At 46.8% G+C, this 17,262-nt stretch overlaps 2 protein-coding genes and 1 long non-coding RNA gene across 5 annotated transcripts in view; 2 read left to right on the top strand and 1 right to left on the bottom strand.

Moving 5' to 3' along the window:
- znf608 (zinc finger protein 608) overlaps window positions 1-4,749 on the top strand; it is a 26,452-nt gene extending 21,703 nt beyond the window's left edge. Inside the window, exons 8-9 of one of the 2 annotated variants that reach the window (XM_017433119.3) lie at window positions 58-114; window positions 1,221-4,749. In XM_017433119.3, the coding sequence (XP_017288608.1) occupies window positions 58-114; window positions 1,221-1,240 (77 nt within the window). In that variant the 3' untranslated portion in view covers window positions 1,241-4,749. The remainder of the gene's footprint in view (window positions 1-57; window positions 115-1,220) is intronic. The other variant, XM_025009812.2, reaches the window with a different exon arrangement.
- Window positions 1-5,479, bottom strand: part of LOC112451219 — a 9,005-nt gene extending 3,526 nt beyond the window's left edge. Inside the window, exon 1 of the long non-coding RNA XR_003040001.2 lies at window positions 5,145-5,479. This is a non-coding gene — a long non-coding RNA (uncharacterized LOC112451219). The remainder of the gene's footprint in view (window positions 1-5,144) is intronic.
- Window positions 5,107-15,290, top strand: LOC108245877 (centrosomal protein of 120 kDa). Of its 2 annotated transcripts, none has more exons than XM_017433121.3 (20): window positions 5,107-5,236; window positions 5,950-6,106; window positions 6,666-6,780; window positions 7,006-7,159; window positions 7,944-8,092; window positions 8,390-8,587; window positions 8,773-8,991; window positions 9,521-9,656; window positions 9,732-9,903; window positions 9,979-10,128; window positions 10,559-10,741; window positions 10,817-10,913; window positions 11,252-11,368; window positions 11,439-11,528; window positions 11,611-11,703; window positions 12,315-12,476; window positions 12,546-12,668; window positions 12,839-12,937; window positions 14,570-14,715; window positions 14,959-15,290. In XM_017433121.3, the coding sequence occupies exons 1-20, from the start codon at window positions 5,188-5,190 to the stop codon at window positions 15,098-15,100; spliced, it is 2,751 nt and encodes a 916-aa protein (XP_017288610.1). In that variant the 5' UTR covers window positions 5,107-5,187; the 3' UTR covers window positions 15,101-15,290. The 2 variants fall into 2 exon arrangements, with proteins under 2 accessions (XP_017288610.1, XP_017288609.1); XM_017433120.3 differs by having other exon boundaries at window positions 14,890-15,290.
- The last annotated feature ends 1,972 nt before the right edge of the window (window positions 15,291-17,262 follow it).

The following is a 17,262-nucleotide window of genomic DNA, read 5'->3' as shown; positions in this document are numbered from 1 at the left end:
GGGTTATGGTGTGTGTGTGTGTGTGTGTTTTAAACCTTGTTCCTCTGTGTGTTGAAGGGCTGAGCTCCAGGTCTCTAGTCTCGAGTCAGCAGGTATCAGGACACTCCTCTACAGGTACGTCTGCAGCTCTGAAGCTGATTGGCTCGTGGACCTGAGAACTCGCTGCATCATTTTTAGACTTTTAAACTTTTTAAAACTGCAACTCAGAGACTTTTGATACAAACTGATCAGTTTTCAGGTGTCAGTTCATAACTCTACAGATAATATTATTATGAGCTTCTGAAGAGCTTTAAATGATTATTTAAATACAGTCTGAGGCTCGGGTCACTGACACACCTCTGCTTCATGTCCGATCATATTTTTATCACCCACCACTGAAAGGTGAAGGCGGGCGATAATGTCTTTGTTTTCTGGTTCAAAATGTATTTCTTTTGTTGGAAAAAGAAAAACAACAAACTTTGTGTTTATTTTCTGCCTCTTCCTTGTGTTCTGTTGTTCCCAGTGTTTCATTCTCCTCAGTCCTGCCCCTCCCATTCACACCTGTTCCCTGTAGTCATCAGTCTCACCTGTCCTCACCTGTCCATTCAGTCCTCCAGCTCTCTCACCTGTAGTCAGATTGTTTTCATGGCCTGTCTGGTTCTCCGCTGTGGTGTTTGGGGTTTGGTTGTTGTTTTGTATTTTTGGTGCCACACCAGCCTTTTTGTTCTGATGATGATGATGATGATTACATCATCGTTGAGTCTGCATCCTCTGGTCTTCACCTGCAGACCCATGATACAGGATGGATTTTATTCAAACTCTCAGGCAGTAATCGGTGGACGTTTGTCTACAATTGATTAACTTTTAGAGTCAACCTGATTCAACATGGCCACCGCAGCCACCTGACCTGGAAAAACACAAACTTGTTATACTTCACTCAGCTCTGGATATTGGTAGTAGCTGAGAGTCATTCTGACTAAAACGGCTCCAACTCAACAGAAGATGACCTGAGTGTAAAACTCTGGATGAAAGGCGGCAGATTTTAGCTTCTTTAACGAACCATATTATTAAACTTTAAAGTTTCTGAGTTTATCTGCCTCTGAAGACTCCAGCTGCCATCAGAACCACTTCAGAACATAAATCTGAGCACGTTTCTTCCAGCCTTGATTTCTCCCGTTTCCTGGTTTCTGGATGTTTGGATTGTACCTGAACGTCTTCTCTTTGTGTCTTCGTCTCCACAGACAGCGACGGGAAGAAGTAGGACCATGTGACCACGTCTCACATGAGGAACGGCACATTTATCAGACATCAATTCCGTGGTGTTGAATAAGCTTCGCCTCGCTGAGAGGCAGAAAACAAAAGAAAAAAAAAGCAGAAACCTCTTTCGTTTCTTTCTAAAGACAGACACCAGTTTTCTAATTCGTCACAGAGGGGCCAGCAGAGGGACAGAAACCAGGACCGGGACTTTCTGAAAGGAGGAACTATCTGTATAAATCTTCCCAGTTTTGACAGAAGCAGACGTGTTTAAAACGACACGTCCTAAAGCGCACTCAGCTTTACTGCCGCTGTGGTGTTCAACTTTCTAAAACGCACATTTATTGTAGTGTAATAAGATGATATGACTGAATGTACTGAGAAGAACTGATCCAACTGTGTGGATCATTTTATAAAACTCCTGTTGGGACAGAAACAGCATTAGGAAGCTAAAAAGTCTATAATTCTCCTTATTGTTCTCCTCATGATTATTGAAGTGCTCCTCCCTCCTTCATAGTGCTGACGCTACATTTGTATTACTAAGCTGTACTTGAGCGTAACCATGTTGATTGTATTGTCTTTATGTGAGAGTAAACCTTCACATCGACCTACCCAGTGCCATTTCAGAACCCCAGTGGTGTAAATATTCTGTACAGATTTATGGCAGAGCACTAACATGCTTTATTGTGCACCGTTGATCACCATCAGCCGTGCAAGGAGCAAAGCAGGGACGTCCAGCAGGAAGCACAACCACTAACTTCTCTGTCCTCTAGAGACGAGAAATACCTTTGTTGAAGCAGCGTTTCACCTCAGATGAAAGGGTTGCATTTATTTTGGCCAAGGTTTTGATAAACTTAACTTCCAGAACATTAGAAAATAAAGCCTAGAAGTTTTGTCAGAGATGTGATTTCTGGTTAAAGGTATGATCGTAGTGTTAACTCGTAAACCTCGGTCAGACGGCAGATAACGCCGCTCGAGTCCGGCTCACGCCAAGTGTCACAGTTTCTGTAGCACCTCAGATTTAACAGATGCTGAGCAGAATCACATCTCAAACATCTGGCAGAGAAATCAGTCCAACAATAAGGAGAAATAAAGCGTTGATGCTAAAGTTTCTGTAATTTTAGAGTTTTATAGTGACTTCTGGAGGAGCTCTTTGACAGAAGACCACACCGATGATGGATAATCCTTATTAAAATCTGCCTGTCTTCATGTCTAAAGTGTACTCCAGCAGATTAAATCTTAAACGTGGAGTTGCTGCCATGATGGGTACGATATAAACGGAGTGGGACAAAAAAATAACCTGCATGGCCAACGATAGTTTTACAAACTGTAAACTGTTTAGGCTGCGGTTTTTAAAACACGGCTGCAGCAGAGAGCTGAGCTCTAAGACTCTTATTAAAAGACAGTCGGAGGACAAAGAGACGCTTAGGACGGCTCAGGGCTGGAAAGAGACATCCGTCGCAGCAGCACTCACATTTCTGGCACTTAATTATCGTAGATTATCTTTGGCTGTGAGCGTAATAAATCTGCTGTCAGCGGATTCAAACTCGCATCCAAATGTTTTTCTGATTCTTTCTCGATGAAAGATTTTCTCTACGATGGTCAAAACGTGATCTCAGCTTTAGAGAAAGTTAACCATCTGCTCCATATGACTGCTTTACAACACAAACATGAAAAATTATTATCCATATTATGAAGCAGTGGATTTACTGTCAAGCTGCATAAAACAGGCCAGGAGTTTTTACTGACAAAAAAGACAAAAACTCGTTTTAAAAAAGTGTTAGCAGTGCGCTACTTTTCTAAAAAAAACATCAAACTGCAATAACTTTGTAATAAATAAACAGAATGTGACTTCAGTATGACTTATATTACATTAAAGTTGTGTAATCTTTGTGCAAATCAAACAAAGTTTCAGCTAAATTGGTTAACAGACAACTTGTAAGTGCTAAAGTGTTAGCTGCAGCTAATTGGACATTTTTTGTATTTTGAAATAATTTAAATGCTCCGGCGTGTTGGTAGTGGGATATTTAGATTTAAATGTTTGCAGCAGAAACACAAACATCGATGTTAAAATGTTGAATTAGTGACGGAGAATCAGCAGCGACTCTCAGCTATTTGCTGCTAACAGGATTGCAGTTTGACTTTTCATTTACACTCTGAAAATTATTTAAAAAAACAACACATAAATGAAACCTAACCGTGTTCTGTGCCATGTCTGCTGTTTTAATGTTTAAACAAACATTACTATAGATGATTTTCCAGCTTGTAGCCTGCATGATTTCCTGCTCCAAGCTTTTATTTTCAGCCTCAGGGTTTCTACATTAATGCAAATTAGTCCTAACTGTTTAAATAAGAAAAATAATCAACCAGGAGTTTAAAATGTTAAATTATCTGAAACCAGAAGCAGATACTTTCTGTCACTCGTCTCTGTTAAAATCTGATGTTTATTTTTCTTATACTGATTTATTATCTTTTTCTGACAACAAACTGAATCAAACGGAACAGAACACGTTTTACTCAGGTACAATAGAAATTTATGACCAAAAAACTAAAACTCGTGGCTTCATTGTGAGCCAAAAGACTTCTGTTTAAATGTCTGTTTTTAGGTCGTTCAGGAGAAGATTTGCTTGTACAGTTCAGATGTTTTTACTTTGCTTTAAAATAATATTTCATTATGTTAAAGAGTTTCTTTCTTTTCAATGGCAGGAAAGAACAGAAAATATCTAAAACTCTAGTGATATTAAATGAATCCTCACAGGTTTATCTGTCCCTTTTGTTCAGCCTGATTTCAGTGGACGCTTGGTTGTCTGGAGTCCCACAATCCTTTGCTCTTTCCTTGCTCCCATCCCAGCAGCTCGCCGCAGAGCCTCTGATGGACACGGTCAGCTTTTACCTCTGGTGTTGTACCACTGCCAAACCTTCAAAGTATCCTGTTTTATTTTAAAACCCAGTGTATAATTATCCCAAATGAAAAAAGAAGTTTAATAGATGTTTGCCTGTGGATCATCTACATGAGAAACATCTGAAGCTGTCTGTAGTCTTAGTTCAAACACTGTAAATACTTTTATTACCAACAGTAAAGCCCTGACTTCTGCATGTTTGCACATATATGGTTGCAGGTGGCCATGATTCAGAGAATGTGATGATGGGATATGTGATTGTAGATTGTTCCTGTCTGCCCTAACATTCAGAAGTAGCAACCCAACATGGCTGACAGCGAGCGTCCCAAAGCCCGACTGGACCAATCAGCGGCTCTGCCTCACTTCCACAACATCTTACCTGCATCGTATCAGTGCTCATTCTATTACTTGAATATAGTGCTATGGACTCTGTTTACAGAACTCTGTCAATGTTTCAGAGACACCATGTTGTCTTATAAAGACTGCTTGGTTTGTTCACTCCATCCAACTGATGTATCCAGTAAAAAACACATCAATCCTGCTGTTGCTTTTTTATACTGTATATGCCTTAATTCATATGTTTGGCAATCATGATTAAAGGATGTTTATATATAAATACCTGTCTGGAGATCTTTTTCTCTTTTTCTAGAAGTTTTTTTTTCAGATTTGGTTACCCAGAGTTTTAGATTGTCAGGGTTCTAGGGTCTTCTTTAAATATTTTTTTTTCTTTTGTACTGTGTTTTATTCTAGTTGTATTTTGTTATTGTCTCGTTAGACCTTTTTATAAAAGTTGTTAAACTGTTTTAAACTGTTTTATCCATTTCGTGCTGCAGTTCCGCCTCCGGCCAGCGGGGGCGCTCTGACCCGCCTCCATCTTCTCTTCCGCCGCTTTTAAACTAAATGGGTGGCGCCAAAGCCTGACAACAAAGCGGCTATTAGCGTCGCTACGTTCAGTTAACGCTGTTAAAACCAACACAAAGCCCTGAGTTTAAAGAACGGAGGGGTTTTTACCAGTTTGAGCGGAAGTTGTCTTCTGGAGCCGCAGAATGTCGAAATGAGCGTGAAGTCGGACCAACTTCTGATTGTTGTTTCTGTGCTGGAAGGTGAGTTTGACCCTCGGCAGGCGGGTAGGAGCTCGGTGTTAGCCTCAGGCTATACCTGCACCGTCTGTCAACACGAGACGGTCCAGGGTTCGGTTCTGAGTGACAACAGCTGGTTTAAACACCTCCTTACAGGTCGACGGTTTTAGTTTTTTTCCTTCACAAAACCGAGTTACGGTGTGGGTCAGACTGCCGAACTGTCCGTTAAATCAGCTGGAGACAGAGTTCAACTACCTGCTCAGCACAGGTGTGTTAATTAATGAGGGCTGATATTTAGGACAGGTGTGTTACTGAGGCTGATGTTCAGCACAGGTGTATTACTGAGGTGTTCAGCGTCCTCAGTGTGTTACCATGGTGACTCAGTGGGTCACCATGGTAACACACTGAGGTAAACCTGCTCTCACCTGAAGGTGTTCCAGATGTCCGACAGGATTCACTCCCACATCAGGTTTCTGTTCCCATGATTTCCCTGAAATTCACTCATTCATCTTAGTAAGAAGAAGAAGAATGAAGAAAAGATCCACATCTCCACAACCCAGTTCAAGATGGCTGCCACAGCTAACTCACCTGTAAAACGGGATGATGATAACCAGTCAGTTAATAGACGTGGAGCGGAGGTTTGGTGTGGTTGTAGCTGAGGCTGAGTCGGCTGTCTGTTAGCAGAATATCTGCTGAACACCTGGACAGACCCGATTAAATTCTTTGTGCGTCTTCAGGTCGCCGCTTCCCGAAGAGCCCCCGCCTCCGTCTGGAGGTTCAGGCGAGCTTCGATGGCGAGCAGCTGGCCACAGATCCGGTGGAGCACCGGGAGCAGCCGCAGTTCAGCACCGAGCTGGCCTGGGAACTGGACCGCCGGACTCTGCACCAACACAGGTCGTACCGTCTCACCTGTCTGATGAACACCTGACCTCTAATAACCTCTGACCCAGAACATCCAGAGGACGGTCTGTGCTCGACTAACTCACCTTCTTAGACTTCTGGTTTCTTCAGTTTATGGCGTTAGGAGGTGGAGCCATTTTGTTTTCTGAGCGTATTTAAACCAGTCGACCCAAACGCTGACATGATGTCAGAAATCAGCAATAAAAACTGCATCTGTGGTTTTATTTCTGGTGTTGTTCTGATCTCATCAGCTGCAAAAACAAGCAGCAACATTTTATCTTCAGGTCGTCTTATTATTTCACCAAGACTGTAGAAACAATGGAAAAGCTTCTTCACAAAACAGGAATTATGTTTTTATTTGAAATACAGAAAGAAGTTGTAGATTTTCATATTAAAGAAACTCAAGTTTAGCCTAAAAAGTCCTTTTTGTGACATTTATTCAGTGATATTCAGGTAAACTTTCTGTCCTCTGACGCCGTGTTGGACTTCAGACGTTCTGACCCGACACCGTGTTGGACTTCAGATGTTCTGACCCGTGTCTCGGCTCCTCCAGGCTGCAGCGGACTCCCATCAAGCTGCAGTGTTTCTCCGTGGACCCGGGCAGTAAGAAGAGGGAGAACGTTGGATACGTGGTTCTGGACCTGCGGTCGGTTCAGGAGGTCAGACAGGTAAACCTCACAGATTTTACGTCAGATTAAAATCCTGAGGCTGAAGCTACGTTTCATCGATTGGATGAAGAAATAAAGATTGTGATTAAATCTGACGTTTCTTCAGCTCTGACTCTATCTGACATTTGTTTTAAACCTTGTGAACCGGAGAACGGGTTCTGCTCTGCCTCCGTTGTGGATCTGAGATCTGAGTAAACCTGTTCTAACTCCTCTGCTGCTGTCCAGGATCCTCGCTGGTACCCGCTGCTCAGCAGTAAATACACCAAACAGAAGCCGGCTCTTCTCCTCGGCACCACGCTGGAGATCGACCGCGGAGCCTCCGGGGCCTCAGGAGCCTCCCCGGACAGGTTCAAAGCCAGAAAGGCCCCCCCTCGACGAGGTATGGCTTCGGATCGGGTCTCTGAGGGAAACTGATGTTCTGAGCCCAGATGTTTCCACACACTGAGCTGTTGTTGGTTTATAAACGTGGCTGTCGGTCGTGTCTGGATGAGATCGCTCCGATTCAAAGTTTGATTTCTGAGGCAGGAAGAAAACGAGGGACGTCAGAAGGACCGTTCAGGTTTAGACTTGAACTAACAAACCTAAAGAACGCAAGAAATCTGCTCTTCATCCTCGTCATGGGTTGTCGGTGGTTAATTAGAGGAGGAATTATGAACTAATGAAAGGAATGCATATCGCCCATCTGCCTGAAGGCCCCACACCTGGAGCCTGAAGGCCTGGGGCCTGAACGCCCAGACCCTGAAGCCCACCTGTACCCGGAGCCTGAAGGCCACCTGTACCTGGACGTATCTGATCAGACCTGAATAAACCAGCGTCTCGCGGGACGCAGCTGTCAGTCTTTGACTTTTTTAAATCTTGTCCAGTTTTTGCAGCCAGCTCGTAAACTTCAGTTTTGGCCGTTCTCATCATCAGCAGCCATCTCCGTGTTTATAAATGGATCTGCTGGACAGATGTTTAATGAGTCGTTGTTGGAGCAGAGCTGTGGTTGGACAGATTATCTGACCTCGTTCAGGAGGCCGGTCACCAAACAGTCGCAGCTCAGAGGGAAAGAAAAAGACGTTTCTTATGTTTCATGTGTTTAACTTGATGGAAACAGGAAGTGGAGCTCGATGCTCCTCAGCGTTTACAGAACCTTCATCCTCATCAGTCCTCCTCTGCCTCAGGTTCTGCTTCAGGACCGGGTCTGCTTCCTGACGGGCTGCAGGCCAAACTGGTCCCGGACCAGGGGTACCATCAGGTTGGACCTGCAGATGTGTGCAGCGACATGTTTGTCCTGTCAGTCACCGTGGCCTTCGGCACCAAGCTGGAGCAGGTATGGAGCTGCGGCGGCCGAGGATCGTTTAATTTCTTTTTATTTTAGATAAAAACATGCTGCAGATTCATCTGAGCTGAAAATAAATTAAAGTCCAAGAAATCAAATAAATTCTAACGTTTTTATTTTCCTGAATCAGTTTCTGAGTTATCCTCAGAAACAAACAAACATATAAATTATTTACAAACATCTGGACGGATTAATTTACCTCTGAAGGATGGATTTAGTTTTAATGACCTGAGAACTTCCTCCTCATTCAGATGAAAACTTTGTTTTTTGTTTGTTTGTTTGCTGCAGCTGGTTCCCAGCACAAAGAAACTGGCCTCAGACGGGTCCGGGTTCTTCTTCTTCTACTCCTTACTGGGGAACGACATCACCAGCGAGCCGTTCCAGAACCTGCTGAGTCCGGACTTCGAGCCGGAGCGCGCCTCTGTACGCATCCGCAGCAGCAAACAGGTCCTGCAGGCCTTCCTGTCCCAGCAGCCCCCTCTGCAGGTGAGACGGGTCCCGTCCTGTCCTTTCCTGTCCTGTCCTGCCTCCGTCCTGTCTGGTCTGACTGTCCTGTCCTTTCCTGTCCTGTCATGTCCTGGCTCTGTCCTGTGTGGTCTGACTGTCCCCTGACCCGTTCTGTCTGGTCTGACTGTCCCATCCCGTCCTGTCCTGTCCCCTGTCCCCCTCAGGTCCATCTCTGCTGTGGGAGTCACTCTCTGGGCAGCACCGACGTGTCCCTCTCGTCTCTGGCTGCAGCTTCGGGGGACGTGGACTCGAAGGCGGCGACCGTGGAGGGAGCGTTCGTCCTGCAGCCGCCGAGAAGCGTCAAGCTGCCGGCTCTGCCCGCCGACCTGCAGCCCACAGTGGGCGTGGCCATTACTCTGAGGAAGGAGGAGGGGCCTCCACAGGTGAATCACACCCCTCCTAATTAAGCTCAATAACTCAAAGGATGAAGCTTTAATTTGCTGGTTGTTTTATGTCGGTTTGTTGTTTCCTGTTTTCATTTTAACATCTGGAGCAAAATATTATTACAAATATTTTCATGATGAAAATCCATGAGAACAAACCTGTTTCCTTCTGTTAAAGTTGTCTCCTGTTGGTTTGAACCTCATCTTTATCACTGCAGATCTAAATACTTCCTTCAGCTGGTTTTACCTCCTTCACTTCAGTCATTTTTAGACCGCAGCTCTCAGGATTAGTTATAAAAACTGGACGTTTGTGGTTTACATGCATGATATAGTTTGTTTTGTCAGGTATTAGTTCGCTCTTTCTCAGGTCTTTAACAGTTTGTAATTTCATCTGCAGAAAGTCCAAACTAACTAAAAAGGCAGCCATTTTTGCCAACATGTCAGCAGGAAGTTGAAATAAATCTGAGGAACAGAACAAGAGAAATAAAATTATAACTTGTCTGATTCGTATGTTTTCCTGTCTTTTCAGCCATCAGAGGAGAAAAGTCGTACTGCAGCTGAGCAGAGACCTCGAAGCTTGTCTCCTCCTCCTCCTCCTCCTCACACAGAGAGCGAAGCAGAGAGTCTCCTGGAAGAACTCCACGCAGAGCGAACAGGAGCATCAGGTGAGGCCGAGCGTTGTCAGGCGAGCAGTTTGATGCGTTCAGAGCGTTCAGGCTGAAGATGTGTGTTCGCTGCAGATGAAGAACTTCCTGCTCCGCCTCTCCATCAGCCTGAAGGCGGAGCGTCCTCCATCAGCGTCTCTGCTCCTAAAGTCTCCATCCCGTCCTCCGCTCATCACTACTGCTTCTCCCTGGACCTGCGCAGCCTGGGGAAGCTCCGCCTCCCTCAGCCCATCGCCGCCACGCTCAGGTGAGTCGCTCACAGTTGCTCGCAGTAAAAACCTGCTTTATGGCTGGAACCAATGGGAGGTCTGCTGGATTTCAGGTATTCGTACCCGTTCTTCGGCAGCGCAGCCCCCATCATGACTAACCCTCCCGTGGAGCTGCAGAGGAACATGGAGGCGTCTCTGCCGCAGTCCTTCTGCGCCTTCGACTTCGCCGCGCTGCCTCACCAGCTGCAGGACACCTTCCTCAGGTACAAACACAGGAAACTGTCGGCTTTAGGGCGGAGCTTATGGCTCCAGTGGACGTCTGGACCTGGACTCATTTTCTGTTGAGGAAAGATGGAGTTAAAGAAGTTTTAGTCGAACCTTAAAAGGATCTCCTGATGTGGATCACTCTCAGCTACTACCACACCAAAGTTTAGCTCAGTGTCTGTCGGTTTGCTGTGGCGGCCATCTTGAATTAGGCTGGGTAGGCAGACGTATGCGAAGGATTGAGTTTCAGTGATCCATGAGATATTTTGCTAACAATAAAGACAAACGGACACCTTTACCTTCGGCGGCGGGCGATAAGCACACTCTGACCTCCTGGGTTCAGAACCTGAGGGTCTTTGACCCGTCTGTGAAAACGGTTCTGATTATTTCACTGAGGTGACGCCGCTCGGCCGGATCTTTGTTTGGTAGAGTTCCTCTGGAGGTGGAGCTCTGGCATCGAGGCGCCACCAGCAGAGACCAGCTGATTGGACGAGCCTCCATCCTGCTGTCTCACCTGCTGAGCTCAAACAGAACCAGAACCGTCGGGTCCACCGGAGAGCAGAGCTGGAAGCAGACCCATCAGGACCAGGTCCCCGTGGTCCACCCGCAGCAGTAAGAACCAACTGCTGGATCTCAGGACGACTGCTCACCTGCAGGAGGTTAATCAGGTGCGTCTCCTTCCTGCAGGGCCTCAGAGAAAGTAGCTGAGCTGAGCTACGTGGCGACGCTGGAGGACCTCGGCTTCATCAGAACCAAACAGGTCGTGGTGTCGGACTCGTCCCAGGTGAGTCAGAGTTAAAAACAGGACGAGAATATAAATGATTTTAAAGACATTAAAGAACCAGCAGAACCGCTCCAATTAACACTCTGATAATTCAGACACTTTTTTATGTTTTAAACTTTATTCGGTTAACAACAGGAGACGTACGAGTGTATGAACCCTGTGGACAGCAACAGACGATGATTTTACAGCAATAATTCAGATTAAACATAAAATCCTAATGCTGTTTTTAGGTTCACAGGTATAAAACAAACCCAGGATCGTACGCCACAGACCTGCTGGTCCAGATTCCTGCAGTCTTCAGTACAGATCAGGGAATTTAAAACTCTGTTTATGTTCAGGGCAAGCTTCCCGCCGGCCCACAGCCACCCCCCTCCACCCGACACACCCCGGAGTACCGGGCGGCTCTGGAGCTGGAGCTGTGGAAGGAGGAGCAGGAGGATCTGTTCGACCACCAGGTAAGCAGGAAACACCTGTGGCCTGCGGTAATGACGCCTCCGTGGTCTGATGGGTGGCTGCTTGTTTCAGCTGAGGAGGAAGGAGCTCAGACACATGCAGGCGTTAGCCAAGGAGTGGAGGAGGAGAGACGGAGAGAGGGAAGCTCTGGTCAGGAAGAAGGTGGAGACTTTACAGACGTCTAAAAACATCCCAATAAATCCAGCAAATGCTCCGGTTTCTGATGCATCCTTCATGTGCGCAGGAGCTGGAGTTCAGCCTGTTGGAGGAGAAGCTCCAGAAAACGCTGTCAGAGCTGGAGAAGAGAGAGAAACATCTGGCTGAGGCCGAGCTGCAGGTCAGACTCTCCGAGGTTCACTAAAATCAACTCAGAGCTCCTCCTGAACCACAGCGCCATCTGGTGTTTAGATCAGGGAACAGTCAAACCTTCGTCCTCCGGCGCCATCTGGTGGAGAGACCAACTCACAGGTTTATAAACTACAGATTCAGCTCATCAAATAAATAAAGGCCATACAGATGTTTTACACTGAAATGCCCTCAGTAAGATTTATCAAACTATTTTCTTTATTTATAATTTGAATAGTTTCATTTTGATCTAAATTTATTTCACCACAGATAACATTATAACTTTTTTATTGCATTAAAAATATTTTTATTTTTAAACAACCTAGTGTGTTAAAATTCATCTCTTCAGTAAACATTTTATAACAGATGTTTTTAACTTTGATTTATAAAAATAATAATCTGGTTTTATTTCTTAGACTTTTGGCTCCAGAATGTCTTTGATATTAAAACTAAGTTTATTATTATTGTTAGTTGTGCTAAAGAATCTTTAAAGAGGACATTTACTGAGCTGGTCGCTGGTCTCAGATCAGCAGGTCTCAGATCAGCAGACTGACCGACCGTCAGCTGGTCTCAGATCAGCAGACTGACTGTCGCCTCCTTCAGACGCAGCGGCTGCAGCGGGAGCTCCGAGCCGAACACGACCTCGCCCAGAAGGAGCTGCAGGAGGCCAGCAGGAGGCTGCAGAGGGAGAGCGACCACCGGGTGGCGCTGGAGAGGGACAAGGTCCGGCTGATGGAGGAGGAGCGGGCGCGGCTGCTGCAGCAGGTAGGTGGGGGCGGGGCCTGGGGTCCGGGGGCGTGGCCAGAGCTGATGGTAAATGTTTCCTGTGTTCAGATCGCAGACGGAGAGGCTCGCTTCAAACAGCTGGAGAAAGAGTTTCAGATCTACAGAGAACAGCAGAACCTCCGACCCGAGATCGGCCTGCAGGCAGAACTCAACCTGCTGACTCTGGAGAAGGTGGATTACTCTCAGATTACAGATTACTCTGATTACAGATTACTCTCAGATCAAACAGATCCTAGATTCATTCAGAGTTCCTCTGTGGAGCTCTAACTATAGGGCTGCAGGTCCGGTTCTGTTCCTGAGGAATAAACCCATCCTGAATGTTTGTCTGTGTGGTTCTGAAGGTGGAGCTGGAGAGGAAGCTGGAGTCCAGCACCAAGTCCAAACTTCACTACAAGCAGCAGTGGGGCCGCGCCCTGAAGGAGCTCGCCCGCTTCAAACAGGTATGGCTGACCCGCTTCGGCCGGGTCCCTGAGACTTGGGTCAGACGTCTGAATGGTGCTGAAGGAACAAACAAACAAACGGGTCGTTCTCTGTGTAGAAACAACTTGATGAGGAATGAGTCTGTTACCTAAAACGTGTTGTCATAGCAACAACATCCTCCTCTTCTTCCAGTTTCTGTTCTGGATGTTTGGTTGTGAAGGAAACCTGCAGAGGTTCTGACGGGTTCCCCTCATCACTCATCTGTAGGTTTGTGTTGAGGTCATCAGGCCGTGTTTACACGACGTCTTGGTGCTCCTTGGCTCCTCCTCCTCGCTCCTCCTGGGAGGAAGGATGGCGGAGCGTTTGGACCCAGACAGGACGGAGGTTTGAGACGATGTCTTCTGGAAGTCTGTAAAATATTCAGAGCGGGGGGTGAAGCGGGGGGTGGCATCACCTGGACTCTGTCAGTCAGTATCTTACCTGCAGCAGCACCAATGAGACAGTTCTCTGACGGCGGCTGGTCTCGTGTTACCGGCTCTGTCGGGTGTTTGGATCAGAACATTCCAGAACTAACTGGTCCCAGCTGACCTCCGGCTGGTTCCCACCGATCATTCCTGGAATATTCCTGGTCTCCAGAGTGAACGGCGTTCCAGACGGCCGGGGTCACAGAGTTCTGCTGCTTTTCAGCCGGCCGACGGCAACAAGAAACACTTCGAGGAGAGGTCAAAGGTCACAGAGGGCTGACTTTAATCTGATCCGGTTTCTTACGGAGGATAGAAGGTCTTTGTTGTTTAAACGCCGAGTCAGCGTTCGTGTTTTTTTTCTTTAAGTTTCTGACAACCAAACGTTCGTCTCGATCGGGGGCGGTGCGTCGTGACTTTCAGGACCTTTTCTAGTGAAATTATTCATGTTTTTATGTCTCTCTGGTAATAACTGTCATAAATCAGCGTATTTAATGTTCTGCTGCTAAAACAACCTCTGTTAGCAAAATATCTGCTGAGCTGACGGGACGTTAGCTGAGATGCTAACTGGTTTCAGCTGCGAGTCTCCGTCCTGTGGTTCTGTCCTGGTTCCCACCTGGTTCCGTCCTGAGCTTCGTCCTGTGGGTCTGTCCTGGTTCTGTCCTGGTTCCTGCCCCGGTTCCGGGGGGCCCCGGGATCACCTCGGCCTGTGATTGTCCCCGGCTCGGGCTCAGGTTGTCTTTGGCAGCTGGCAGCAGAGGAACTGTTGGTTCTGTTTGTTTTCCTTGTAATTATCCTGCAAACAGCCGGTTAATGGTCCACAGAGAGCGCCTGAGTCAACACGGCCGCCGCTGCTCGGCGTGTGAAATGTTAGTTTTCCCATCCGGACCGGGCCGGCCATGGTTCTGCTGTGGATCAACAGATTCCCTGATGTTCTTTTCTGGAACCTGGAGCAGCAGGTGATTTCAGTGAATGTTCTGTAACTTTTAGGTTTCAGGTGGGTAAGGAGTTAATCTGTCGTCTGATTTATGAGCCGGGGTTCTGTCCGCCTGAGAACCGTTTAACGACGGGCTCTGTGTTGCTGTTGGTCTCCGTGTGAATTCCTTCAAAGCTGAGACACATTTTTCTCTGAAACGCTGACGGCAGATGAATTACGCTTTGAGAACGTCTGCTTCGTGTTCCTGTTGGCAGCGGGAGCAGGAGAACGCCGCCGCGCGCCTGAAGAAGCAGCAGGCGGAGCTGGAGGCCATGAGGCTGCGTTACCTGGCAACCGAGGAGAAGGAGGCGGTCCGACAGGACAGGCGGGAGCTGGACGACATCAGGAACGAGCTCAACAGGTAGGAACCAGGAACTTAACCAGAACACACACCTGTGTGTGAGACAGAGGCTGAAGACAAGAAGGTTTTCAAAATAAAAGACTAATATTAGAGCAGTGTTTCAGGTAGAAACATCCAGACTTTACTAACAGGCTGAAGAGAATGAGTTTCACAGTTTCACTGTTTTACCTTCAGGTTAAAAAAGCAGGAAGACCAGTTAGGCCCCGCCCCCTCTGACCCCGCCCCCTCTGACCCCGCCCCCAGCGAGAGCGCAGAGGAACACCTGAGTCGGCTGCTGGAGGAGCGAGACACGCTGCTGAGGACCGGAGTCTACAGCCATGAAGACCGGATCATCGCCGAGCTCAACAGGCAGATCCAGGATGCCCTGAGGGACAGAGACCTCTGAGGGACAGTCGGAGACAAGCTCACTGCTGCAGAACCTCAGGTCTAGATGTTCTGACAGAGACAAACTGCTGGAGCTGAAACTAACGAGGTTTTATCTTCAGCTCGTCTTTAATGTGGACAAAATCTTTGTCTTTATGTTTATAATAAATTATTTTAGCACAAAATGGATTCTGTTTATATAAAAGGTCAAAGGTCGTCTGGAGTCCATCGTTCTGCAGAGAGGAGAGGAGACATTCAGGCCTCTGAGACTGTAAACAAACAAACAAACAGAAATATATTTACTGTGTTTTACTCACACCTTTCTGTGGGATCCGGGTCCAACAGAACCCGACAGAAAGGTTCTGCAGTCGGCCCTGAACCTGTCGGGCCGGCCTTCCGAGTTTTGAAGCTCTCGGTTCTGGTTGCATCTGTCTGAAGCTGCAGACACTAAAACTTTTCCTCATTTTGTTTTTCCTCTTTCACAATAAAAGCTCCAGATTAAGTCCGGAGCTCCTCAGGGTCTGTGGGTCATCGGGGTCTGGACCTCCTGAAGGTCTGGAGCTCCTCGGGGTCCAATGCTCCTAAAGGTCCGGACCTCCTTGGGGTCTGTGGGTCCTCGGGGTCTGGACCTCCTGAAGGCCTGGAGCTCTTCAGGGTCTGGACCTCCTGAAAGTCCGGAGCTCCTCTAGGTCTGTGGGTCCTCGGGGTCTGGACCATGAAGGGGTCTATAGCTCCTCCACAGGGTCCGATGCTCCTGAAGGTCTGGACCTCCTGAAGGTCTGAAGCTTCTCGGGGTCCGGACCTCCTCAGGGTCTGGACCTCCTGACGGTCCGGAGCTCCTCGGGGTCTAGAGCTCCTCAGGGTCTGGACCTCCTGAAGGTCTGAAGCTTCTCGGGGTCCGGACCTCTTCGGGGTCTGGACCTCCTGAAGGTCTGAAGCTTCTCAGGGTCTGGACCTCCTGGAGGTCCGGAGCTCCTCAGGATCAGTTTGGGTGAATTTGTTGAATAATCTGTGCCTCAGGTGGAGTCAGAGTCAGATTCCAGAAGAGAAACGGATTAAAGATTTAACCTAAATGGATTTTAACACTTTTTATAAATACTGTAATACATCAGTTTAATCTGGATTAAACTGGACTGAATGATTAAACTGGATTAAACTGGGTTCTACCTAAATGACCTGTTTTAAAGTCAGCTGTGAATGAGACCAAAGCCTTTCTTATTGGAACAATAATTAATGTTTGGTTTATTTGGTTAAAGTTGTCTCTCTCCAGGTAATCTGGAGTCTTTTGTTCACTAATGAAGTTAAAATGAAGCAGAATAATCTGAAAACAGAAGAAACTCACAGATTATTTCTGATAAGAATCAAAACTGGATTTCTGCTTTATTTCCAACAGAACAACTTGTTTTTGGTTTCAGAGCTCATTCTGTAAGATTGTTTAAAAAACACAGCAGTCAGAAAATCATGCAAGCAGTTTAACCAGGTTCACCACGTTTAACCAGGTTAACCCAGATTAAACCAGGTTAACCCAGATTAAACCAGGTTCTTCTGTTCAGAGGCAGGAAGTTCAGGTGAAACAAACGTGTTTTAGACTGAATTATATTTAAATAAAATCAGTTTAGTTTGGAAACATCTGCTGCCGTCATCTTTGGACCTTCGACAGCCGGAACAGAACCTGGTTCCTCGCCTCATCCCGACCGTCTGAACAGAACCTGGTTCCTCGCCTCATCCCGACCGTCTGAACAGAACCTGGTTCCTTGCCTCATCCCGACCATCTGAACAGAACCGGCCCAATCGGACCTGAAGGACAAAGATGGTTCCCAGCAGAAAAACACGTCTGTGAGAGTCTGAGAAGCACCTAGAAACATTACAGACATTACCTGTCTGTCAGTTAGTTACCTGTCTGTCTGTCTGTCTGTTACCTGTCAGACGGCTCACCTTTGACCTGCAGATCATTGGAGGTGAGCAGTTACCTGTCTGTCAGTCACCTGTCTGTTAGTTAGTTACCTGTCTGTCTGTTACCTGTCTGTTAGTTAGTTACCTGTCTGTCTGTTACCTGTCTGTCTGTTACCTGTCTGTCTGTCACCTGTCTGTTTGTTACCTGTCGGTCTGTTACCTGTCTGTTAGTTAGTTACCTGTCTGTCAGTCACCTGTCTGTTAGTTAGTTACCTGTCTGTCTGTTACCTG

The sequence above is a fragment of the Kryptolebias marmoratus genome, linkage group LG1, assembly GCF_001649575.2.
Source record: "Kryptolebias marmoratus isolate JLee-2015 linkage group LG1, ASM164957v2, whole genome shotgun sequence".
NCBI classification, from domain to species: Eukaryota; Metazoa; Chordata; class Actinopteri; order Cyprinodontiformes; family Rivulidae; genus Kryptolebias; species Kryptolebias marmoratus.
This window is presented reverse-complemented; position numbering and strand designations above follow the sequence as displayed.

Excerpts from the sequence above, each read along its gene's own strand:
- LOC108245877 (XM_017433120.3), top strand. The coding sequence starts at position 5,188 with ATGAGCGTGAAGTCGGACCAACTTCTGATTGTTGTTTCTGTGCTGGAA. Across the intron at positions 10,742-10,816 it reads CCCGTGGTCCACCCGCAGCA|GGCCTCAGAGAAAGTAGCTG; the intron begins GTAAGAACCAAC and ends TCCTTCCTGCAG. Across the intron at positions 12,669-12,838 it reads ACCTGCTGACTCTGGAGAAG|GTGGAGCTGGAGAGGAAGCT; the intron begins GTGGATTACTCT and ends GTGGTTCTGAAG.